At 41.9% G+C, this 26643-nt stretch overlaps 1 protein-coding gene across 2 annotated transcripts in view; it reads left to right on the top strand.

Moving 5' to 3' along the window:
- Positions 1-26602, top strand: part of LOC117755085 (ephrin type-A receptor 6-like) — a 157139-nt gene extending 130537 nt beyond the window's left edge. The window contains exons 9-17 of one of the 2 annotated variants that reach the window (XM_034574596.1): positions 9912-9982; positions 12674-12799; positions 13317-13502; positions 17292-17353; positions 17819-18028; positions 18861-19010; positions 22775-22968; positions 23285-23434; positions 24307-26602. In XM_034574596.1, coding sequence (XP_034430487.1) covers positions 9912-9982; positions 12674-12799; positions 13317-13502; positions 17292-17353; positions 17819-18028; positions 18861-19010; positions 22775-22968; positions 23285-23434; positions 24307-24481 — 1324 coding nt within the window. In that variant the 3' untranslated portion in view covers positions 24482-26602. Of the gene's footprint in view, positions 1-9911; positions 9983-12673; positions 12800-13316; positions 13503-17291; positions 17354-17818; positions 18029-18860; positions 19011-22774; positions 22969-23284; positions 23435-24304 lie in introns of both variants that reach the window. The other variant, XM_034574597.1, reaches the window with a different exon arrangement.
- The last annotated feature ends 41 nt before the right edge of the window (positions 26603-26643 follow it).

The raw sequence follows: 26643 nt of genomic DNA, 5'->3' as shown, positions 1-26643 counted from the left end.
TTTAGTTGGTTTGGTTAGTTTTAGGCTCAAAGACTACCTGGTTAGTCATCAGATGGAGATGGTGGTTTGGGTTCAAATGAGTACTTAAGGTCTGGGGTTGTCTTGGTTGTCATGGTTACAATAATAAAAATGAGGTTGAGGAAAAGTCATGGATTAAATAAATGTTTACTATCGATTTCATAAATGATGCAAGCACAGGTCTCCTGTGTGTCTGTGCTTTGTCGACTCATTCATCCACCCCAAATATGGACATAGTTATCAGCAAGGCGAGCACCAGAAAGACACAAAGCAATTAAGAATTTCCATGAGACATTAAAGACATAAAATTCACACTCAAAAGACAATTTAAAAAAACAAAACAATAAATAGTCGTAAGATTAACTTAATGAATTAAGAAACAATTGGCCATAATAAGCTGTTTGCATGGAGGACATGTCGGCTCATATTTTACAAAAGCACAGTTGCATTAAGTTAAGCCTCTAATTCCTCTGCTGACTGTAGCTGTTCATTATTTTCTCCGAGGCACTCACACAACAACAGATGCCTTTAGACTCGGGATACCACAAAAAAACATAGTAGTTCTCAGACATGTCCTCCGGAGGAACTCCAGAGAATTGGGTCCGGACTTTCTACAGAGAGTTTATCCAGCGGCAGGTTCTGTGCTCAGATGTTTTCACAACAGCAACAAATCCTCCAGAGGATTCAGGTGAGGGGGGGGCGCAGCAAACTGTCGCATCGGCACCACAATGTCTCTTGATATCTCTGTCTCTATGTCGCTCAGCATTTTCATCCTGAGATATTTGTTTTCTTCTTGTTCTTGTTTTTTCCGCTTCTGTCGTGGGTTTGAAACTCCATCAACACGCCCTCTCACTCGCGATGAATCCTGCGGAGGATCTCCTGCTGGGTTAATAATAATAATAATAATAATAAACTTTATTTGTATAGCACCTTTCACACAAGAATTGCGTCACATGGTGCTTCACGATAAAGATTAAAAAGTACATAAAATAAAAGTAAAAATAAAACATTATTAAAACTACTTGGTAATAACAAGCAGTTTGACTGTAAACAAATGCATGAATCAGTTTCTCAGCATCTTTTTGATTTATACATTTATACTTTTGTAATATTTCTAAGGTGAAAAAAGGATATTTTCGTCACCTTGCTGATGTGTGAACTGAAGCTTAAATCTGAATCTAAGATAATAGACATGAGACCTCAGGTTCAATCAAAGGAGTAAATTTCAAGATTATTAAGCAGCATTTCTCCTTTAGTTTTCTGACCGACCAGCAGGATCTCAGTTTAATCCACCAGAATTAAAACACGGGGGGGGGGGGGGGGGGGGGGGGGGGGGGGGGGGGGGGGGGGGGGGGGGGGGGGGGGGGGGGGGGGGGGGGGGGGGGGGGGGGGGGGGGGGGGGGGGGGGGGGGGGGGGGGGGGGGGGGGGGGGGGGGGGGGGGGGGGGGGGGGGGGGGGGGGGGGGGGGGGGGGGGGGGGGGGGGGGGGTGGGGGGGGGGGGGGGGGGGGGGGGGGGCGGGGGGGGGGGGGGCAAGCAAGAACAGATTCGACTTTATTTTAGAAGTGCGAAGTTTGAAAACAAAATTATTTGACATTTCACCATGAAGATGCTGAATAAAAAATATATAGAAGTGCTCAAAAGCACAGACAGAAAAATCACAAAACCATGGACTGCTTCACCTAATACACATGCTTTTCAATTTTGTTTTTTTCCCCCACAGCGATACACAGGGCCATGTTTAACTGTAGAGAATAATGTGACTAGTATAAATTGTATAACTCTTTAGACATAGACAAGTATATGAATGAATTTAAGAGTGTAAAACAGCGTTACGAGAGCTATAGGTTAATTAAAAATGTTCAACATTGGAATAAACGTACTAAAGGTCATGAACTATGCATCAGCAAGTTCACAGGATGGAAATGGATTCACTGAAGAATTGACTTTTGATATGTGGAGCCTCCAGTAACTGATGCTCATGTGCAAACAATTTAACATCATGGTAACATTAGAAAACAGCTAAATAAACTTTGCAGCTACAATAGTTAATCCACTAGCGCCACGAGTGTTTTCTAGCGTTGAGCATTGTCTATTTTACAACTTGGACAACTGAAGATACACATATCTGAATTAATACAAATGTATAAATAAGTAATATATTCTTTGTCCCAGGTGGAAAGTGAACTGTATAAACATATACACATTCCTGAGCATTATATAGTAACTGGTTTGCACTTATTGAGCTCTCAGTGCAGAGCAAGAATGATACCACATAAGGTGCTGGTTGCATAATGCCCTGATTTAATGAACACAAATATGCTTTTTCATGAACTCGAACCTCGGTTTTTCTGCAGGCAGCATCTGGCATCCTTTGTAAACTGAAGCTTAAAGCTCATCGCAGAAATCCACTGTGCTGGTTTCCATAGAACGTCCACAGGTGAACGTTGAACTGGGCAGGTATGAGGTCAGTGTTGTATCAGATGAGGTGCACCCCTTCCTGCTGAAGGCCATATTGTTGGTGTGATTGTTATGTCAAAGGTAGCTGAACAGAAAGCTAAAAGGGATTTAGAGTATATTTCTTATTGTTATGACGCAATCTCAGGATGTGTACGAGGTCTCTGCTCCTAATGTATTTATAAGATAGCATAAGAGCTACATCAAGCCCTTCAGGCTTTTCGCGATCAGCCCCTTTTTTTTTTTTTAAACCTGAATCCAGTTAAGAGCAGCCAAAGCAGGAGTTGAAGTGTTTTTTTACTTTATCACCAACTGTCAAATCTGCAATCCCTCTGCCCCGTGTAGGAGGGACTCTCGCTGTCCTTCACTTTGAAAAAGCTGCAAAAGTACTTGAGCTGCCTGAAAAAAAAAAAAGATCAGAACTCCTCGTCACATCGCTCTCACAGATGTAAGGTGGTACAACATAAGAGGACCGGGGCCTACGAGGAGTTTTAACACCTGGCTGCCCTGAAAGCTTTTTCTAAATTTACATCTGTTTGCATTCGCCTCTGCTAAATTTGAAAGAGCGGGGGAACTTCGAGGAGAGCAAAGTTGTCACAATTGCACGGATGCAACCTATAACTGAAGAGTTTTAGAGTGTGTGTGTGTGTGCTGTTTATCCTTGGATTGCCTGTCGAACACTTCAACTCGTTTCTTTTTTTATCATTTTTTATCACTGCATATATGCTTAAATCCTGTCTTTCATCTGCAACCCTCTGCAGTGTGACGCGGTGAGGTGACTGTGAAGGATGTTAGGGCGAGAGAGGAGTGGTTTGAATTACACTGATGCTTTGATTAGCACTGTGGGCAAGGTTGTTTTACTGAGGTCTGTGTGTGTGTGCGTGCGCCTGTGTGTGTGTGTGTGTGTGTGTGTGTGTGTGTGTGTGCGTGTGCGTGTGTGAACATGCGCTGAAACAATGCTCAAAAGCCCTGAGAGCAGCGGAAGAAGCCAAGGTCTCTGTGTGTGATAACTGCCTTTGTGTGTGTGTGTGTGTGTGTGTGTGTGTGTGTGTGTGTGTGTGTGTGTGTGTGTGTGTGTGTGTGTGTGTGTGTGTGTGTGTGTGTGTGTGTGTGTGTACGCAGCCTCTTTTCAACATGAAAGCCAGCGAGACAGAAGGATAGGCGGATAAAGGGGATCAGAGGATGGGACTGGAAAAGGCTGATAAAGGCACATGCCACCATTTCTTTAATGAACAGCTTGACCCCATCAGCGGAGGTCAACAGTAGCTTTCTAAATCCCCCGTCTCGTCCTCTCTTGCCAGTGTCGCTCGCCATGTTATCTGCTCTGTCTGTCAGCGTCCGGGGGATCCCGCAGACTTTGCCTTTAGCCGAGGCCCGATCTGGCAACCTGCGGCTCGTAGCCCTCTGACACCTGCTTTAATCTGGCAACCTGGGTGGTGTTAAGTCTTCAAAAACGAAGGAAGCTCACATGTTGATCACAGCGGCCAACACACACTCATGCAAGCAACCATTTACAGACACACTTAGTTGGCATTCTCTGTCCCAACTGATCCGACGGCAGCCTGTATCATCTCATCATTGAGACACTTTATCAGGATGTAATAACCAGGCTGCTGTTTAATGAGTGGGACGGTTACATGAGGCTGCACCTTTACATAAAGTTAAACATTTTTTTGAAGAAAGGAATATTGAATGGACGCTGATCAAACTCAGAGAATGCAGAAAACAAAAACTCTGAAACGTCTAATATATCCTAAAGCCATATTTAATATAATGAAGGGATCACATTGCAGTGTATAATGTAAAAGGTGCTGCTCCTGGTGATGAACTCACACATCCGTCTGATCAGTCCAAAATTCATTCTGCAGCACGACAACAAGCGCGAACGCACACCCGGAGTCATAAAGAATAACTACAGCAGATGGCGAGGCCCCCATTGAGCACTGATCTCAACATCGTGAGTCAGTCTGGGGTTTTATGAAAAGACAGAAAACACTGAGACGATCAAAGATCCACAGAAGAAGAGCCGCGGCAAGTTCCCCAGATGAATGATAATGTGGCTCTGTGGCCGTGTGATGTGTGATGTGTGCTCGAGCCGACATGTTCCCCATTTATACAGTGAGAGTGGGTCAATGTTGTTCTAAGGAGCTCACCACAAGTATGATATAGGAGAGTCAGACACGTTATTATGTTATAAAGCAGATGTTCAGTCACATTTTGAACATTGAAAGTTCCAATAAATATAAAGTCATATCCTAAAACACAAAAGACAGCATATTGAATCTTCAGCTTAATGCTCCTATTGGCTTGATGTGTGATTATATATAAATTACAAGCTTTGGCTTTCCCATTAGCTTTAGTTAGAGTTTAGAGTTTAACAATAATATTTATAAAACTGCACAGTGGTTACAACACTTAGCTTTTTTGCAGCGTCAAGTATCATTTAACACTTTCCAATTGGACGGACTGAGAGGCGGGCAAATGTCAAGATCACCTTGAATCCATGGACCCAACCTGCCAAGTGTCAACAGTCCAGCCCGGTGGTGACGGCTTATGGCCACACTTTACCCATCTTCTAACAGCAGGACACTGCTCCGTGTCACACAGCAGAAGTCGTCTCCCACTGGTTTCAGGAACATGACAATGAGTTGAGCATACGTCCGTGTCCTCCCCAGTCACAGGGTAATAGAACACCTTTGGGACGTGGTGGATCGGGGGGCTTCATAGCATGGATGTGTTCTGAGAGCAAAGGGAGACCCAGCCCAGTATTAGTATGGTGTTCCTGTCAAAGTAGTGTGTGAGTGTAATTCCCAGGAGTACTTGACTTGAGGTTCGCTGTGGGTTTAGCAGAAGCAACAGGCACTTAGACTCAATGATACAGTAAATAATACAATAAAAAAGCTAAAATTAAATTAGAGTGAGCAAATTGTGTATTTCTACTGGAAGTTACCCCTTTGTACTGTACCACTAGTGATGTACTCTCATAGGTTTATAACAGGACTGATGCTGTTCATTCAAAATAGTCAGATAGAAAATGTGGCATTTTGTTAAGTTGTGTTTTTGTTTATCTGCTTTACGATTCAGACTGTTTGTCCTTTTTGTTATTCAGATATTTTATGTGAGGTTGCATCATTGAAAGGAACAAGTAATGTACTGTGTCGTCATAATTATGATTCAGTGCAGTAGTTGCAGCTTAGGTTCAGTGGGGACTATAGTAGTGACATTGTTGGAAATTGCTTTATGATTTTACGGTGTCTCTGTGGATTTACTCTCTGTCATCACCGAATTTTAAATCAAGATAGATTCACAGAATATTAATGTTTCTCCTGTTGATGTGTCAGGATATTGGGAGTTGGAGAAACAAAAGTTTACCTTCACTTCACTCTTCACTCTAATCATTTTATTGCATCTACTTTTACCTGTCTGTTAATTGTATTGTTCCATTTTATTTGTTTCCAATTAGTTTGACTTTATTCTTCTATTTATTAATATTTTACCTTTTATAATCTATTCCATGGTCGATTGTCTGCATTTAATTAGTTTTATCTTATTCTTCACCCATCAGTCAATTATGAAGCACTTTTAACTGCACTAACTTATATTATATAGGTAAATACAAATATTATTTGATTGATTAATAAAGGGAGATATAAAGATAAAAAATTCAAATCCATATTTACAAAAAGATAAGATGAGATATCCCAGATCCAAACTAAATACATGTATGGCCGTACTGTCTTGTCCTGTGGGTCGTACAGTTGGAGACCTCTGTCCCTCAGCTCCTCAGCTCCTCAGCTCTCAAGGAGGGAGACAGTATCTCGCATCCAGTCCACAGTGGCGTGGGGGCCAGGGCTGTGGGGGGGTAGGAGAGACGTGCTTGTCTGGAGCATTGACAGTGAAGAGAGGATTTTCCTCTGAAGTGACAGTGTGACTACGAGAGATCTCTGTTTCTGTCTCTGCTTTGGGGGTTTGGGTCAAGCCTCTGGGCTCTGCTCTTCTACTTGCTGCCACTCTTCACTTTCTCAGACATGCTCTTTATTATGTAGATGTGTCGGAGGTTTAACGCGTCATCTCGTGTTGGAGTAAACGGAAGCTTTGCTCGGCCATAAACGTCAGGACGGCGGGCTGTCAGGGTAGCAGCGTTGAGCGCAGCTTTATTCTGAACTACAGTGGCACCCAGTTGAGTTCAGACCTCCGCCAAGGCCCAACAGTCCCCTTCTGACCACATTTGAATTCACTTGATGCAGGTTTTGGAGCAAATTGCATACACTCGTGAATATAATCCCTAAATATGAATTATTCTCTGACAAATCAACAAAAATGTGGAAAAATGCTCTGTCTCACAATGTGACAGAAATAGAAAAGAAATCCCTGAATCTTCCCTCCGATCCGGATTCACAACAAAATGTAATTTTCCTGACCTTATACCACATCCTTCCACCAAGTTTCATAGTCATCTGTCCAGTAGTTTTTGCGTAACCCTGCTAACTAACAGACAAACTAACTTACTAACTCTCCTCGGCGGAGGGAATTAAACACTGTGATGTTTGGGTGTTAAAACCATGGTTATTTGAAGAGCACTAATTTCTCACTTGATTATCATTGCTGGTGTAAATGAGCTGCTTTTAAGTTGTTCAGCAAACAAAAAAAGGTGTGTTTACGAACTCACAACAAAACTCACAACCTGAAGTTTTGTCATTTTCAACAGCAGCATGATATTCTCCACTCGGTCTAATAAATGATTTAATATTGGGTGAATGTATTAGGGGGTCCACCAGGGAGATGTAGGAGTAATCATTCATAAACACGGTCATTAATTACGAAAAGATGCGATTTTAAATTCACCATTGATTCCTCCTGTGTACAAGAACTCAGAGCACCTGTTTTTCTTCTTCATTATTCTCCGTCTCACGGCTCCTCTCTTGCAGCGACACCTCCGCCCCCTCGGGCACCAGGCGACAAATACTTTGTGAGCGTTGCAGGATTCTTTTTTTAAACTTCCACTCTGTGTTTGAATCATATATAAAGATGGACGACATGACAGCTCCCCAAAAGTGAAGCAAAAGCGTTTTGATCGCCCATAAAGCATGATAATAAACACTGCCACCTCCATGTTAGTGGATGGGACACGGACCAAACTAAACAATCAAAATACACGTCAAATATATTTTTCTCAGAGATGTTTTCATATCACACTGAGGTTTGTTAAAGGGTTCATGTTTGGTTTAATTAAATGTGATGCTATAAAGACGGCGTGAAAGGTCATGATTGACAGCTGAGACCGTCTCGCGATTGGTTGACCATCAGCACAAGATGGCAGTGTTTGTATCCAGGCTAATGTGGCTTGATTTCTGGATAGTGGGAGGAAGTGGAGACGCGTCGTCCGTTCTTTATATAGAGTTTATGGTTTAAAATGAGCCACTGCCAAACATTTAGATATTGCCGAACCACGTCTGAATGACAGAAGGACATTATTGGAACATTAGGCCAGATGTTTGACTTAATGGGCGATTCCAGCAAAACTATTTGAAATAAAAATACACTCTCCCTCTAACCATAACTAATATGTGATCATGCAAATTGTTGGTATTTATTTAATTAATTTACAGATGTTGTGAGGTTTGGAGCCATTGAGAATGTATTCCACTATAACACATGCGGGTTGCGGCAGAGTTTTCAAAGACAATCACAATGGAAGCTGATTGAGTTGTAACCTCATATTAGTCCTTAACTGTGAAGAATCTTTAGATAAATCTGAGAGAATTAAATAGTTCCAGTCGTGTGTTTTCTTTTTCTTTTTGTGCCTTAATGTTCGTAATTATGTTCTGGTGTCACCGTGACCTTGGCCTCCACGGATCTAAATGATAACTTAATCTCCGCAATTGCTGTATTTGCTCCATTCTTTAAATAGTTTGAGAAAGAATAGTCTGCTGATGAACCAGTCAGCAGAACAACCTTTACGTTTTCATTTAGCAGCAGTGAATTCACAGAGCTGTGACTGTAGAGAAGGAAATTCGTTCTGCCTGTTTACAGGATCATCATGAAAGTGGTCTGTGAGTCCTGTGAAGTTCAGACATCTCACTCTAATCAAAATGACTTCAAGCTATTGGATTAACACACTGCTGTTTTTTATTACTGCCTCAATGTTACATTGAAGGTGTTTCATTTACATTGCTGTGTACAAGAGGAAAATAACGTTCGCTTTTCACCTTTTAATGCAGATCTGGTTCCAGGACATTTTAGTTTCATTTCTGAGACAGAGAGGGAGGAGGTGGAGATATGTTGTTCAATTTTACATAAAGTTTATGGCTCACATGGGGTTTTGTATAAGTCCAGATAAGCCGGTTTTCAGACTATGACCTCCAGAGGATCTGCAGAGAATTTGGTCCGGACTATCTCTAGAGTTTTCCTTTCGCACATGAACAACGCAGTCAGGAGATTCTCTGCTCATACGTGTTTCACAACAGCATCAAATCCCCCGGGGGGTTCCGTTGAGGTGCAGCAGGCAGAGACAGGATGTAATCTAGTAATTCTGTGTTTTTGTTTACAACACATCAACATCAACATCTTATCACAACAAGCGCTCTTGACATCTGTGTTTTCTACGTGTGTGGACAACCTCAGTTTTCACTCTGAGAGATTTGTATTCGTTTTATTTTTTCAATTTTGAGTCTCTCGCGCGTTAGAAACATATGTAACCCCCCACCATCATGTCTTTCTTTATTTCTACATTTTGTAAGGTTTCACCCTATGATCAAAATTGCTCGATATTGGAAGTGTAGTCGGTTCATCATATGTCCCTTGATCTCTAATCCTTATTATATGTTTATTTCTTTCCTTATGTTAATGCTATAAGCTGTAGTTTTGCCTGTGTGGTTGATTCGCTCGCGGTGACTCAGTGTTAAAGCTTTCATGAACTGCTTATATGGTTAGATGCATGGATCGTAACTTTTAAGAGACTAATTAGCACGGAGATATAACTCTACCTCTTTCTCTTTCTCTTTCTCCTCACACTATCTGCTCCATGTCGGATGTCTCTTTTTCTGCCACCTTCTTTGTTGTATTTTTCTTTAACTCTCGCCTGTTGAGCATGTGAACGTTTAAGAGCTGTCACACAAACACTTCATGAATTGAACTGTAGGTGCCACTATTCAAATTTCAAATCTTAGCACGTACTCAGTGTGAGGTTTGCGAAAATACCACGTATGAACTTCCAATATAGGTGTTTGTGCATAAGCGTGAAAATACATGTGGAAGTTCCCAATGAATCTTTTATTTTGAACTCCTACCTGCAAACACACACACACACACGCTGGGGCCTGTATTCTTTCCTTGTAGAAACCTTATTACAGACTTCTTTGCAGTAATATGCCACAAAAACATATTGCACATTGAGGACGATCCCTTTGACTCATATGTCATCCAACCTGTTTTCCAGGTGTCAGTGGTACTTTAAGGCCAAGATGACCTCGGAGGAGAAGAGGAGGACCAGTTATCAGAACGGACACGGTGAGTCACATTAGTCCTTGTCTCTCCTTTTTCTCATGATAGTTTCAGGGATGGAGACATTAGAAGAATCAACAAGAATTGTTTATTCAACCATTTTCCTTCATTTGTCTTTCACTCCTTAACTCTAACACTGTTTTGTTTTTATCTATTCTCTTTTATGTTATGGTTTTCAATTATCTCTCCATCTGCCCCGCTCTCATGAACGTGATAATGACTTGAGGAAATTCTTCAAATTTGGCACTCACTTTCACTTGGACTACAAGATGAATTGATTATACATCACTGGTCAAAGGTCAAGATCACTCCGCGCTCACAAATTATGTTTTTGGCCATAACTCAAGAGTCAATGCACTATTTATTTATTTGGGCATTTTATATCCAAAGTGTCAAAGGTCAACTTCCCTTTGACATCATAATGTTCTGCAAACCAAAAGCCTTCATAACCATCAGTTTTCTTGTGTAGCCCTTTGTAGTTTTTGTGCAAAGTGCTCTATCAATAATGTTATTAAAAAGGGAGATTTTTGACAAAATTTCTTGGCCTCTCGGTGGAGGCATTAAACCGTGATGCAATTATTTATTTATTTATTCATTTATTTGGTTTCCTGACCTGTCTGCTACTGGGCTATTATAATTGTCTATCTCTATTTTCTGTCTTTTGTCTTTTAATGCCCATTCTTTCATCCCTGGTGTAAAAAAAAACACAGATTTAAATCGGAGCTCTAAGGTGAAAAAAAAATAACAAAGAGCACAGAAAACTGAACAATGAGGCGAAAATTGCAAGAGGAGAAACGGAGAGGATAGAGAAATGAGGGTCAGGTCGAGCGGGTCGAGGCAGAGGACAGAGAAAGATGAGGAATATTTTTAAGATGACGATTGGATCGAGGCTAGAGAGTCAGAAACAGACAGGGCAAAGGTAAGAGACAATATCAAATAAGTTTTTGAGAGTAGCTAACTAGCTGCCTCACAGTTCACTGGGATTTAAGATACAGAAACACCCACCTCTTGTTTAAAAAGTATTGGTCTGTCCCCCGTGTCCTGTCTCTGGACTCAGCGCTGAGTGTTGAGCAGATGCTCTGAGAGGGGAACAGGCTCCTCTGGGTTCCAGCATCAGAGACTGAAAACTGATGCTGTTTTAGGTTTTGTGATACTGTATTGATCCCTAAGGAGAACAACACAGCCCCCCCCCCCCCCCCCCCCCCCCCCCCCCCCCCCCCCCCCCCCTACCCCCTTCACTGACTTGCTCATGGACACTTCAGCAGGTGGATTATCTGCATTATTGAGGATCTAAACTCTGCTTGGCTCAACACAAGTACAGAGAGGAACAAGCTGCTGGTGCTTCTGCTCCGGAGCATGTGTGATTCTCAGAGAGACATTCAGGTCAACTACTGAGAAGATATTGAACTTCAGACGGGCTAACTTGTCTAATTGACTCCCAGCTCATAATCAATAGCGGTGGGGAAATGTGTCTCTACACGTCCATAACCATTTGTCTCAGGGGTCAAATCACTGTTTTTATGTGATGCCCTGTGACACACTGTTGAGAAAAAGTAGAACAAACCCATTAACCTGTCGTTTGGCTGTAATTCATGCGGACAACAGAAGCACTTTTTGTTGTGTTGTTTTTTTTTCACATATATTTTTGGCAGTAGGGATTTTTAGTGGAGCTGAGTTTATCTCTGATGTTTCCCCACAGACCTATTAGATGAGCTTAAGTAGCCTTTTACTGACGCCACCCATCTTATTCCTAATACCTTCATTTACTTTTATTTTACACAAGATGTTATTTAACACTATTCATTATATAGTGTAAAAATGGAAACTATGGAAACTGCTTTTACATGCCCTCTATCTACACAAAGAAGTCCAAGTTCTTATGTACACATGTAAACCCCTGAAGAAAACACATTAAGGCGGTACAACATTATTAGGTTCACGGGAGGTGTGTCCTTTGCAATTATCTTACTGTAGCTTTTAGTTTATTGGTTGATTTGACACTGCAGCTCGTCCGGTGTTCGATTCTCAGCTCTTCCAGTCCACAAGATGTCCTCGGGTCAACGAACCCCAAATTGCCCCTGATGGCTGTGCCGTGACGGGGATGTGTGAGTGACGTGGAAGCACTGTATTGATGTGTGTGTGTGAGTGGCTGAGAGTGAACTGTAGTGTAAAGCACTTTGAGTGTCTAAAAGCTATATACCCTCACACAGATTTCTAATCCTATGTGTTTCTTCTAAACCAAAGTGTGTCAGTGTTCCACATTCTCGGAGGTAAATGCAGGATTGCATCCTCAGGTGCAAGAGCTGCTGCATTATCCGAGTTTCCCAGGGTCTTAAAAAGTCTGAATTCAGGACCTAACAAGTCTTAAATATGTAAAAATATTATGTACTATTGACTTGGCTGTGGTTAAAACTATGGTTGTGGTCTCTGCATGTAATTTGAGCGATAACATGGCGTTTCAGTGGTTCTTCTGTACTGTTTAATAAGAGTAGTAGCAGTAAAAATGTAGCAGTTTATTAGAATTAGCAGAAGAGGTTTTAACTTTAAAACTCCTTTAAGTCTCCTTTAATTAATGATGAGACCTTAAAAAATGGTCATCTGAGCTGATTTTCCCTTTTATTCTGCTTATGGTTTCAATAAATGAAACAACACGCTCTCACCCACTGTCTCTCTGTTACTCTCTTTCTATATCCCCAGTCCCTGTGCCAGGATTAAAGACCTATGTAGACCCTGATACATACGAGGACCCCACTCAGGCCGTCCATGAGTTCACCAAGGAGATCGACCCGTGCAGGATCCGCATCGAGAGGGTGATCGGAGCCGGTATACACACACACACACACACACACACACACACACACACACACATAGTTACTTTCTCCTCCATGTGCCTCACAGATTCATGCTGCTTGCCTGTGGGTGGAAGGGGATCAGTTATGTTGGTTAGAATAACAACAACTTTAAATGTGTCAGAAGAGATGATCTATTTTCATTACACACATGTAATTGCTGTGAACCCCCTCTGCTCCCTTGTACACACTAAAGACGATCCCTTTTCTCCATTTCCCTCTGTCTCACTGTCATCTTCTCTGCACAGACTGCAGGAATATTAAAGCTATAACAGCTTGAGAGAACAAAAGAAAGTGCAAGAATAGATTCAGAGCTTTTTTTAGAAGGTGAAAGAGAGAAGCTTATGAACCAATCAGAAACAACAGTGCTGGTTTGGGGATGACAACACTGCCCCCAGGTGGCTAAATGTGCTGCCACATAGTGATGGTGTGGAGTGACAGTCTAATTATGTGTGTGTGTGCGTGTGTGTGTGTCCGTGCGTGCACTCCAGGTGAGTTTGGCGAGGTGTGCAGCGGCCGCCTGAGAACGCCGGGGAAGAAGGAGATCGCTGTGGCCATTAAGACGCTGAAGGGAGGCTATGTGGACCGTCAGAGGCGGGACTTCTTGCGCGAGGCATCAATCATGGGCCAGTTTGACCACCCCAACATCATCAGGCTGGAGGGCGTCGTCACCAAAAGTAAGAGGCACTATGTAGATGAGCAAATACTGTTTATATGTTAATGACAAAGTTCAGTCTGTGATGTGTGGGACCTCAATGACCCCAATGTCACGACACATTTTTTGTGTTTCATTTTCCAAATCTGAGTTTTAATTAACTTCAAGTTGTTTGTACATCAGGCGCCTGCGTTTTCTGTTCCTGTGTCTCTTCATGTCTTGCATGTAGGACTCCAGTGACTCACAGAGACAAAGGAAACATCGGGGGATGCAGCACATTTGCAACTCTCCTTAAAAAAGATAGTGACTAAATAAATATTCCCCACAATTTTGTTTTCTGGTGACGTCAAGTGGACTTTTCCCTTCAGACCAAAAGAGAGCATCATATTTAAGCTCTGTCCGACTGGTTTCCTTAATGAAAATAATAAGAGTGATAGATGTGTTGATGTTATTAATGATATCAGCACCAGTTAATAGTAGTAGTGATTATCTGCAACACTCTTTATTAGTTTGGTTTTGATTAAAGTTACGGTTTGAGTTCGTGTAACTCTGAAAGTCAATGTAATTTCCCCAGAAATAACCTATGGCAACGTGTGTGTGTGTGTGTGTGTGTGTGTGTGTGTGTGTGTGTGTGTGTGTGTGTGTGTGTGTGTGTGAATTTGTTAACGAGCTCTGTTTCACGGGGCTCACCCGGTGCAACATATGGTTGTTTTTACAGGGGGTGTATAAAGTGAGACATCACTGTGAATATAAATGTGTCCCCTGAAGACTTTCAACACATCCCTAAATGCAGATAGAGGACACTTCTCAGCTCCCACTCCACTGACAAGGATTCCACTGATAAGGGGGTTTTAAAAGCGGATACCTTCATTATTATTGAAGCTGCTGATTATAGCTGTAACTGCAGCTTAATAGTCTGCAATCTCAATAGCGCTTCAGAAAACAAACAACCTTCCCACAAAAAACAGACATCCCCCCGGAAAGACGTCTGGTGGTAAAAGAATAAAAACATTTTGAGTCGACTGAATGTCTCCACTGAGACGCTGGAAGGATATTTTCTGAGTAACAGCTTCTATCAAACTCACTGGCTTCACTCCATCGTCAACGTACTGTATCTGGTCCTTTATATCGTCTTTAGCTTTTACATCAATGTAATCTCGTTAAAACCAATAAACCTACAAACAAATGATTCTCCTCTAAATGGCAGAGTGTGAAATTTATTTTATAATTTAGATAATTGATTTGATTGAAACAATTACTCCAAGGTCCATTTACTTCACTCTTTTTGATGAGTTGTGGTTTGAACCTACAGAAACAGATACTAAGTAATCTTATGATTTGTAAGCGCTCCTATGATTCTATCAATAGATCCATCCATTCATCCCTGAGGGCCACAGAGGGGCCGGAGCAGACAGCATGTGGGATACACCCTGCACAGGTCTTTTATCAAATAATAATGATAATAATAATAAACACAGATTATACATACATGCAACATGAGCGGGATATGTTAGTTTACTTTTTTATGCATGTTCCGTCAAAATAAAGTATTACTGTAAGTGCTGTCATACTCGTTAGTATTAGTTTATCTTATCGTACATGTATTAGTAGTTCACCAATATTGAATTTTGAACTTTATTCACTGTTAAATATGACGAGCTTCAAAATCATTCGGCAAAATGATTGAATGTGGTTTGTTGAGTAAGAAGAAACCAGGATTACCAGGTTTTACTTATCTGTGTTTATAAGAGAGGAAGTTATTAGAACAAACTATTTTGCATGGTTACACACAGCGTACACACAGCGTACACACACACGCACACACACACACACACACACACACGAATATATACCCCGAATCCTGTCAGCTTGACAGTGGGGCATCCTATAGAAAGGCTTTATTTCAGTGGAGCCGTCTGTTTGTCTTTCTCTCTGTCTCTCCATCTTCCATTTCCCTCCAGCTGTTGTTGTTCTTCAGAGACTAATTATGGGAAGTATTGTGCTGTGACTGACTGCTTTACCTGCACTGAAATAACAGGTGACACACTGGAGTCTGGTAAACAGGTGTGTTTGTTTGTGTCGGGGCACTGCACCGCGCAACTTTAGATTGTATCCAGACCCCGCTAATTAGCTCAGGAAAGCCAAGCTTGATCACATCATTTCCTGTGCGTCCCTGCTGGATTTGTGTGCAGCGACAGAATCTGTACATTTAAGGATAAGATGGTAAGGTTTTGATGGAAAAAACAACAACAAAAAGCAGATTGTGTCAGTTTTGTTAAGTGCTACAGTTCAGTGCAGGCGGAACGCTCTGCTCATCCATCCATCTCTACCTGTACCCTCTGTGTCATCTGCTCTCTTTAGACTATAGATCTGAAGACTACGTATTATGTTCTGGAAGTTGTTCACCTCTGGAACTTCCCCACCTCGGAGAAAGAGCAGCACACAACAGCTTTTATTAACTTTTTGAATTGAAAGCAAACACGGTGACACATATGAACATATCACCTTTCTGTTTGTGGCGTTGACATTTAAACTAACGTTATGGTTGTTGTTTGTGTCTTTTACATCAATTAACATCCCTTGTGTCTGATTTTACTTTAATTTCATCAAACCACACAGCGATGTAAAATCAGATCTATATTTGTATCTAGTAGCTCAAAGCCATTAAATTGGAATCAAATGCCTTTATTCTACAAAGGGTCCCTGCTTTCACACATTGTGCTGTAGCCCTGTGAAACAGGAGATACCCTGCATCCATTCAGATGTATGAAAGGAATCTTTTTTACAAATCTCTGTACTGACATTACAACACAACCTTTCATGTTCCCATTTGGGAGGCAGAGAGGTGGCTTGGTTTGGAATGGGGTGATACCGCCGTGTGACTGCACCACAGTGACACTTTTATTTCTGTTTCCAGCAGCTCAGAACAGTTTACAGCTCAGCGGCACACACGCCTGGACCCGCTGCCTCCCAGCTGTAAACCAGAGCTGCACCTGTTTCTAATGAATGTTTTATGTCGTAGATGGATTGAATGCGGAACGGCTCGCATCTCCAGGTAGAACATGTCGAGATGGAAGAAAGGGAATTAGGAATTCAGAAACTCCACTTGATGCATCAATCAGCTGTGCATGGTCTCTCTCTCTCTCTCTCTCTCTCTCTCTCTCTCTCTCTCTCTCTCTCTCTCTCTCTCTCTCTCTCTCTTCTAACAGATAACAGAGTTTTTGTTCTTAATATATATATATATTCATAATATCTATTCTTTTATGTTATATTCCATATTTCCTCTTGTTTTGGTCTGTGTTGTATTTTGTAAAGCTTGTTAAAATAAGTGCTCTAGAAATAATGGTTTATTGCTATTTATCAAGACGTTTTTATTTTAGAGATTTTATTGACAAGTAGCCATTCACGTTTTAAGGTCAAATTTAAATATTTTTCACACAAAACCCAGCCTGAGGGCGTCTTTCATCCAAAAAACATCAACCTCTGATACTTACTCTGACATATAGAGACCCGGACACTCTCTCATGAGCTTTTAACTGCACCTCATGCTCTTATATTTATTAATGCCTGTGTCATCAAATGGCCTCCACATGATCTGTGGATCACATTATGCTGTTGGTGATGCATGAGTCTCTGCAGACACACAACACAAAGAGAGAGCACTTGCTGAGCAGTGGTTCCCTCTGAGGAGCAGACTGACTGGGTTATTTATTTTCTCTGGGTTTTCCTGCTTGATCTCATATTTACAATTGCAAGAAAATAATCTTTGTAGAAATAATAAGTGTGTGTGTGTGTGTTTGTGTGTTTGCAGGCCGACCTGTGATGATTGTGGTGGAGTACGTGGAGAACGGATCACTGGACTCATTTCTGAGGGTGAGTGTTGAAGCGATCAAAGAACTCAACTGTGATTTACGTTTGTCTCTGGCCTCAGGGTTTTTTTTCTCCGGGAAATAACCACATGACAAGACCACTGATATAAAAAGACAAAGGAAAGCAAAACACATCAATGCCCGTGCCTCGGTCTGTACGAACAACAATATTTTGGCACGTCTGTGTTAGTCAGGTCATTATCAGGCCTTGCAGCCGGATAACGAGTTCACCCTCAGTCTCTGGCTGAGGTTTAATGACTCTGCGTTTAGCTGCAGCCCACAGACTGTAAACAGAGTATTCCACGTTGTATTCTGTTTCTACACATCTAAAACTTGTTTTATTCCTTTGTTTTTGTCATTTTATCTGTCTTTTTCCCTCCGGTTGTTTATACTGTCTCTGCTTTTTGCAATGGCTCCCTCTCTGTCAGCTCATCCACCTCTCCCTCTCTCTCTCTCTCCCCCCTGTCAGCAACATGACGGTCACTTCACTGTCATCCAGTTGGTCGGCATGCTGCGTGGCATCGCCTCGGGTATGAAGTACCTGTCAGACACGGGCTACGTTCACCGAGACCTGGCAGCTCGAAACATCCTGGTCAACAGCAACCTGGTGTGTAAAGTGTCCGACTTTGGCCTTTCCCGAGTGCTGGAGGACGACCCGGAGGCTGCGTACACCACAACGGTACACCCACTTATTGCACCCTCCGAAACCCTCCACAACTCAAATTCTTAAATATTTAAAATGTTGTACTTCGGTGGTACAACAGCAACATCTTGACCCAGTTAGGTTTTGCATTTGAGAGAAAACGTCAGTGGTAAAGGTGGGAAACTAGAACTAGAAAAAGCACAGGCGTTATAAGCACAGACAAGTCAATGGAAGTAAGGGTGCTGAGGGGGCTTTTGCACCCCCTACTGGTGAGGGACAGCAACTTAAATCAGTTTATTTCTGTATTTTGAAAGTAGCATATTATAACATCAATCCATTCTATTTTTTTTTTAAAATAATATTTGATTTCATTTAAGAACATTCAGTGTAGTTGTCGCGGAGCCTATTTGATGCACAAATGTGACCTTGACAACGTTAGACATGTAGGAACTGAGCGCATCATGGATTTCTATTGGGATTAGTGGGTAAATTGTGTAGACGGGATGTTCCAGTACCGACTGTTCATTTATCGTAGCCTCTCATTTATATTCTCAAAAATATTTGTGATGTTATTTTGTATGTATTTGCTGATTTTTTTAATATCGAAGTCTGCACCTAAAATGGTTCCTCATGCATCAAAACAACTTGCTTTTGTCTCAACTCTGCTGGAAAGCAAAGAAAATATTTGTACTGAGGCTACTGAGATGCTGAAGTAATGTCAGAATTATTTACTTCTACCTAATAACTTCTACCTAATACACACAACAGTGGGTGTCACTAAGGGGGGTTTACTCTTCAGGTTGTATCCACGAGGGTGTATTCATATTTGTGTGTGTCTTTGTTTTACATTGTGTGTGTGTGTGAATAGGGTGGTAAGATTCCAATCCGATGGACGGCCCCTGAGGCCATCTCATACAGGAAATTCTCCTCGGCCAGTGACGCGTGGAGTTACGGCATCGTCATGTGGGAAGTGATGTCGTATGGGGAACGGCCATATTGGGAGATGTCCAATCAGGACGTGAGTATTGTGGTCATTCATAATACAGTCGTGTCATATGAGATACAATTCATTTAACTTTTGACTCTTTGTGTTTGGACCCGATTTTCCTGTTTGCACTTTGAGTCCATGTTTTCTTGGTTTATTTTGAAGCCATTTTCCATGCTTCTCTTACTTTTCTTTCTGTCTTTGTCCTGTTTCTTGTCCTTGTGATTATCTGCACCTCCCAGTGTGAGTTCAGTTTCCCTGCAGCCTCCCTGGTGCATTCAGTCTCTCCGCTTCCACTCCTCTGTGTCAGTTTGTCTGTTTTCATTCCCCTTGGGTTTCTGTTTAGTTCAGTTCAACTTTGCAACCGATCGTTCCCCCAGTGTTTCCCTTGTTTCTAGTCCAATCAAATCAAACCAAATATACTGTGTGGTCCCCATGGAGAACTTTTTCCTGGTCCAAAGTGCTACAGCAGCTGCACAATAGTACATTGTGTAAACAAATAAAACCCAAACTAAGGACATTTCGTGTGAGACCCAGAATACTTCAGAATAAAAGTGAGTTGAATATTGCACCTTCCCTAAAAACACTTAAAAAGATAAACCACTAAAGATATATAATGCTTAAATGCTTACATGACTGAATCCACATGCTTCCTTATTGAGTAGTTTGATGGACGTTGGGATGAATGAGAGCTTGAGGCAGTCGGTCTTACATCTGATCTGTAACGTCTGCCTGAAGGTAACCGGTCAAATTCAGAGAACAGAATGGGTGACGGGTCATTAAGGATCCTGTCTGCGAGTCTGACCACAGAACCTTCGTAGATGGTCTGAAGGGAAGGATAGTTCTGGTTCTGTTGTTTGCTGCTCGACCTTTAGTTTGGGATTTTCTGTCTTGGTTTGTTTGCCTTCCTGCCTTCCAGTGACTGTAAACCTGTTTATATAATTAAACACTTTACTCTGTTGCTCTTCCTTTTAAGTCCCTCATCTGCATTTGGGTCCTCACTTGTGTCAAACGAAACAGGTTTACTCATTATTAAATAATTAAATATTTCTATCTCCACTTCCTGTATCTGTAGTTTCAAATTAAAAGCATTATTCTCAGTCATATATTTGCATCTTTATGACATTGCAGCAGGAATGATAAAGTATATAAGAATAACCCTGGTTAACACAGTTAGGAGAAGCAACAAATAAAAAAGGATCCAAGTTGAATTTCATCAGAATAAAGGTCGACACGATAGCATCAGCAATGTCTTTGTTTATTTTTCATGCATAAATCCTATTCAATCAATCCAGTCAGTCTATTTAGCTTGTATTTCCTATTTGTATTTTTTGGTTCTCTTCTAATCTCTCAGGTTTGCAATTTCCAGTGGAGAATATTAAATTTGTTTTTTGTTTTATCTATGAAGAGTTCACTTTTATATTTAGACTAAAAATATCACAAGCGACCTTAAAGAAAAGTTCAGTCTGTGTATGACATACTGTGTGTAACTGTAATAATGTAAACGCCTATTGAAGACATGATTTCTCTATAATGCTTCCAAGTTGTACTTAGTACATGATGCTCAGGCATAACAGTGCTTACCTAAACTTCTTTTGAAAATATATGAAGTACTGATGATTTGCATGACATTGTACATCCAATCATCAGTGAGAGATACGTCCTCAAGCTCTTTTTGTTCATCTTGGGTTTTTTCCTCCATAACCTGTCGCTGGCAAAACTAAACAGGGACCACAAGACAAGAATGAGCCCAAAGCAAGACATTGAGAAACATTAGAACATTATGCATTAAGCATTTGATCCTGGTTTAGACTTTTAAGTGGAAAGGTGGAGGCTTGGGGCGATGGATGCAGCATCAGTGTGAGGCAGCAATAAAGAAGCAGGGATCAGTGAGGAGGGCGTCATATGTAAATATATCGCCTTCACGTGAGAGTGGCTGTGGGTGGTGTGTGACTTATTGGATAACAGCCGGAGTGGATGACGAGACGTGTCCTGTTTGAATCTACCCAAGGCTTCATTTTAGTGACTAAGTTGTTGGGCCCCAACTGTAAATGTTGCCCACACGCCTTCTCTAACATCAACACTACAACACGCCTCAGGATTTGACTTCTCTTTTCACGCCCTGCTCCGCTGAGTAAAATCCTTTTCTTTCTTTTTTTTAAAAACATTATATCTGTTAAGATTGTTGCCCTTCAATCTGATCCCCGGCTGGTTTCTCACATCAAAAACCCCTTTCCTCTGAGAGAGAGCAGGTTCGGAACAGAGATCCACCAGAAGGATGAAAAAGATGAGCGAGAGCAGTAAAGGTCAGAGGTTCAGACGACTGCGGTCCAGTAGAGGGGGGAGTTTAAAGCTGAGGATTCAGTGCGGCTGAGCAACCCGCTGATCCGTGAGCTGTGGTCAGGGATTGGAGGGGGGCATGCAGGAATCAGATCCATCCCTCTCTCCGCTGAGTGTGAAAGCTCCATCGTAATCCCCTTACACACAGACTTGTGCACATCTACACACACACACACACACAAGCACACACATGCACTAAGGTCCCAGGGTTTGGGGAGGATTTGGGAATTGCTTAGATGTTCTTTCCATAGCAAAAGGGCGGCCAAGCTGCAAAACCCACCTAACACCATTTCATCCTGGTCAGCCACTTACCACTGCACCCTACAAAGAAACATGGAGCTCTACTCTCACACGGAACCCCAGGTGGGACTGCATGGGGATGTTCTGTAGGGAGGCTTATCCATATCAGCTCTGATTCATCCTGGCAAACTGATTGATCCAGTCCAGACCATAGACTGTAAATAAAGATGGACGACCTGTGTCCACTTCCTCCCACTATCCTGAAATGAAGCCAAAATATTCTGGATACAAACTCTGTGCTTGTAGCCATTTCTGCACTGTAGTGATTGGGGTATGGAGCCAAGATAGTGACGTCCCATCCATACACAGAATCAATCAATCTCAGGCCAGTCTCAGCTGTCAATCATGACGTTTCACCTCGTTTTTAAAACACCAAATAACTAATCAAAACCAAAATAAACACTTAAACATACATCTCTGCGATAAGAACTACCTAAAATCACAAAAACTATCTTAGGGAAAAATGTATTCGATATGTTCTTTGACTTTTTGGTTTTGTCAATGTCCCATTCACTATCATGGATGAGGCAGGATTTTTGACCTGTACTGGAGCCAGCCACTAGATGGGGATCAAGATGCTTTGGCTTTTACTTTTGGGGAGCTGTCATGTCGACCATCTTTATATACAGTCTATGGTCAAGACCAGGTTTGAACAGAAGTTATAGATCAAGTTCAAACATATTTGTTCTAAACTGGACATCGAACACCCAAGGAGAAGGTTGTGGGCAATCAAAGTTAATAAAAGTGATCATCTGTTTATGTATTCATCCGTTATTTGTCTAATTTATGACATCGGATCAAGCAAATAATCATTATTTTAGCTGCAGACTTACAACTGGTCATTAATTATTAAATATTCCATGATCTTATTGTCATTCTTCAGTTTGTAGCCATGGCAGCACTATTTGTCAGCAACACATCAAACTACAGAGGTGAATATGATGAATAATTCACCTGCCTAACATTAGCATGTTGGCATTACCATTGTGAACAATGGTTTATTGTGTTTCTCTGCTGTGCTGCAGCCTTCACAGAGAAACAGCTTTTTAAACCGGCTCTGAGCCGACTGGTTATGAAACTCAGTAGATATCTCAACCATTTCTCAAGCCGTCAACATTTTGGACTTCACTGTTTATAACATCCAATTGTTTTTGCAGGTGATCCTGTCCATTGAAGAGGGCTACCGGCTGCCGGCGCCGATGGGCTGCCCTGTGGCGCTGCACCAGCTGATGCTGCACTGCTGGCAGAAGGAGAGGAGTCATCGGCCCAAGTTCACCGACGTTGTGTCCTTCTTGGATAAACTGATCCGCAACCCCAGCAGCCTGCTGCCGCTGGTGGAGGACATTCAGAGGTTTGTTTCTACTGAGTGTTTCTATCTCTGTGAATGCAGTGTAGGGTCATTTGAGTGGAGGTGACCAGGGAGCATATTTCTTTTCAAGAAACTTACTTTACCCCCGAACAGGACAATAAACACTGAGCTGTAACAGGACATCTCTCCTTAAGGCAAAGATCACATGACTGTTGTTGGTTAAGAGGGTTGATAAATGCTTTTACTCCTACGCCTAAAAAGGATGTGTCACTCTGAGAACTTTGTCAGTCACATCACTTATCCAACTCTGAGATGCTTTAATAACAATAAACCCAATCTGACATTTCTTCTGAATCAGTCTACCAGAGTCTCCGGGAGAGGAAATGGACTACCCGATGTTCATCTCCGTCAGCGACTGGCTGGACTCCATCAAGATGAGTCAGTACAATAGCAGTTTCATGGCGGCAGGCTACAACTCATTGGATTCTGTGGCCAGGATGAGTATTGAGTGAGTCGAGATGTCTACATATAACCATTATTTGATGGCAGGAAACCGAACATTAATAACAAGGAGCTTGTTTCAAAGTGGGGGTGTAAGGAGAGAGGGAGGGAGGGTGTAATGAAAGAGGCTATGTAGATGAGTTATGGGAATGTTTTTGATCTGAAGTGTGTGATTCAATCACTGAAGCAGCCCTTTAATTATTCAGATGCTTCAGTTATATTTCATTAAGGTCACTTGATCAGCTCTGCGTGGGTTCTTGCATACAGACAGTGCTATGTCTCAAATCTGATTTCATTAGATGTAGAACACTGTGCACACTGTATACTCACATAGTGCATGTTTGAAATCAGACTCAGCTGATGTTCACTCACCTGCAATGATGATCACAACGTTAGGACAGTGATGTCGCCTGCTAAATGATCTACTTGAGATGTTTTGGATGTCATGTCGTCCATTTTTAAATACAGCCATGGTTTGAACATACGTTTGTGGTCCCTCCGCTTCTGCCACAGACAAGTTGGCGACAGTTTCTGGTCAAGAAGCATCCAATGTTTCAAACTCATCTTTTAGAACTTTTTAAATGCACCACATGGATACTTACAGTGCACTGCTTGTTGTCAGTGTGAATGCACCTGTGTGAATATGAAAGTATGAGAATTGAGGCACAGCTATATTCTCTGCACTAAGTCTTAACCATATGATGACGTATGAAGCTGGATGACAGGACAGCTGCCCAAAAGTGAAGCCAAAGCATCTCAATAGCCCACCTGGTGGCAGGCTGCACTATAGGTCATAGTAGACTCATAGTAGAGTCCTCACAAGTATAATTAAAGCGTTTTGTGTCCTCCTGTGTTTGTGTTTCTCCTCTGGACTTAGAGATGTGAGGCGTACAGGCGTGGACCTGATCGGCCACCAGAGGCGGATCATCAGCAGCTTACAGACGCTTCGCCTTCAGCTGCTGCACGAACAGGAGAAAGGTTTCCATGTATGAGGACGACCATGAACACAAGCTGGGACGGATGGACAGGTGGACCGGACGGAAGTGAAGTCTAGACCGTAGTAGAGACAGTCTCCAGCCTGTGCCTGAGTCTCAGCCCCCTCGTACAGGAGGTCATTGGACAGACTTAGCACAGCAGACAGCCCCCGTGGTCTCCCTCACGTCCAGTAGTACCAGACTTTTTTTCTACTACACACCCCCTCTCCCAGTAAACCTGGTCCCGGTGTGCCGGACTGATCCAGCCTGACAGACTCTACAGACTGACCCAGGCCCTCACTTAGGGGAATGTAATGCCTTGTTGCAGCAGCAGTTCTTTGTGTGGAGCAACAATATCTAGAGATGTAGATTTGCAAACATAATCTACTGAATATTTTGACTTTTGTTTCCTCTTTTCTCGCTCTGAGTTTTGTGCTCTTGTAGCTGCTATCAGGTGTGCAATCGAAACGTTTTGTCTTTTGAGAAAAAAAAAAAAATACCCTCAGTATCTTCTATTTTGGAGTTTAAAGATTTATCACAGTTTATTTATTATTCGTTCCCCCGCTCCCCCAGAGAATATCGTACGCTAATACTTGAAGAAAGAAGCAAGTTATGGAGATGTCTTGAATGTTTTAAAAGTGTATAGACAATTAATCGATAATTATTATCATAACCTAATATCTATATATGTGCAGTCCTGTATGTGAAAGCCCTAGTAAATCTGGATATTATTGAAAACAAATTATTTATTTAAGATTTTTTTTAATCCAAGTCAGCAATACAGTGTTATGCAGTCACCTCAGCGAGATATGAACAGTGCAATGAGACAACTCTTGTTGACATGTAAACAAACACGAGGCTCACGCGCCCTCGCCGTCCACCTGTTTTTATCCTCACACGCTTATAAGCTCGCAGAACCGGATCCGTTGCCTTCAGATAAATAACCATACAAGTCTAATTTTTTTTTAGCAGTTCTCACAGTTGTGTGATCAGCCTGATTGTTTTTCTTTTGTTTCTCTTTTGGATTGTGAATGTTATACGTTGCCTGAAAGTACACACATCTCCACTGTCTTAACATATGAATGTTCACGGATCTTAGATACTGTACAGGTTAGGAGGTGTCTTCTGGAAAAGTAAAATGTACCTAGATGGTTTTTCAGGATTCCCTTTCATGCACATTCATCGTTTCGTGCTTCCGGGACAAAGTTGAACCAAGAATGTCCGAGCGGGTAGATCCATCTCAGGTGTAAAAGCTGCCGGGTGGATTCGAGCGAATGCGACGTCTACTCCAGTCCGTGCTAACGTTGTGGTCGTGTTAAAGGTTGTGCCGTTTGTGGCAGTTTGAGGAAAATCTGTGTAGAATAAGCGTAATCCTAAATGGAAATCTGCAGTAGATGATGTCAGACGTATTCAGATGTTTCTGCCATTGAAGTCTTTTCTTCTTTTTTTCGTCGTCTTAAATCAATGGTGAACAGGAAGCAGAATATCAGAAGAAGCTAAAACCTGATTGGTCGAAAGCAGCGAGGGAAGACGGCATCATTTGTTTGATGTGATAAGGAAGGAGTTGTCCGGTTAAAGGACTTTCAGGAAGGAAGAGACAGAATAAGTGTCAACAGCAGCATCACAACTCTTCATGTGTCATTCTAACATCAACAGTAACACACACACACATAATGACATACACACACTGAATGCCTTACAGTTCGCAAGACGGAAACGCTTTAGAGTAGAACATAAGTGCAGTCACAGGACCTAGCCATTAGTTTGAGTTGTTATCCATGCTAAAGAGAGCGGCCGCTCGTCTACAGCTGTGGTTTCTAAGACAAACTGGGTGATTCAAGTCAAAGGCAAAGTGGATCCAGAGATCTGTGCCACAGTCCCTCATCCATCCAGGCCGCCAGCAGCAGGAAGGTGCACCCGCACACATCCCAGCACGTGGACATATTTGTACACACCACGCCCACCGTCACCACCCCCTCTGCAGAATAACGGAGAATATCAGATGCTGTTTGTTTAGCATGTTCTACTGCTGAGCAATGTTAGAACGTTCTTTTGTACAAAGTACAAGTAAACTTATAATTCTTGTATCTTATTTTTCTATGATTTCCAAAGAGATGTTGTAGATCTTGCACACTGTAAGAGGCAGTTACAGCGAATATTTATTTGCAAATAAAGATGAACAGTTCTGGTGGTTGACTGCTCATTTAATTTGGTTTCGATTATTTCTTTCTTTTCTTTTTTT

The sequence above is a fragment of the Hippoglossus hippoglossus genome, chromosome 21 (genome assembly GCF_009819705.1).
Source record: "Hippoglossus hippoglossus isolate fHipHip1 chromosome 21, fHipHip1.pri, whole genome shotgun sequence".
Lineage (NCBI taxonomy): Eukaryota > Metazoa > Chordata > Actinopteri > Pleuronectiformes > Pleuronectidae > Hippoglossus > Hippoglossus hippoglossus.
The sequence above is the reverse complement of the archived record's forward strand: the minus strand, read 5'-3'. Positions and strand labels throughout refer to the sequence as shown.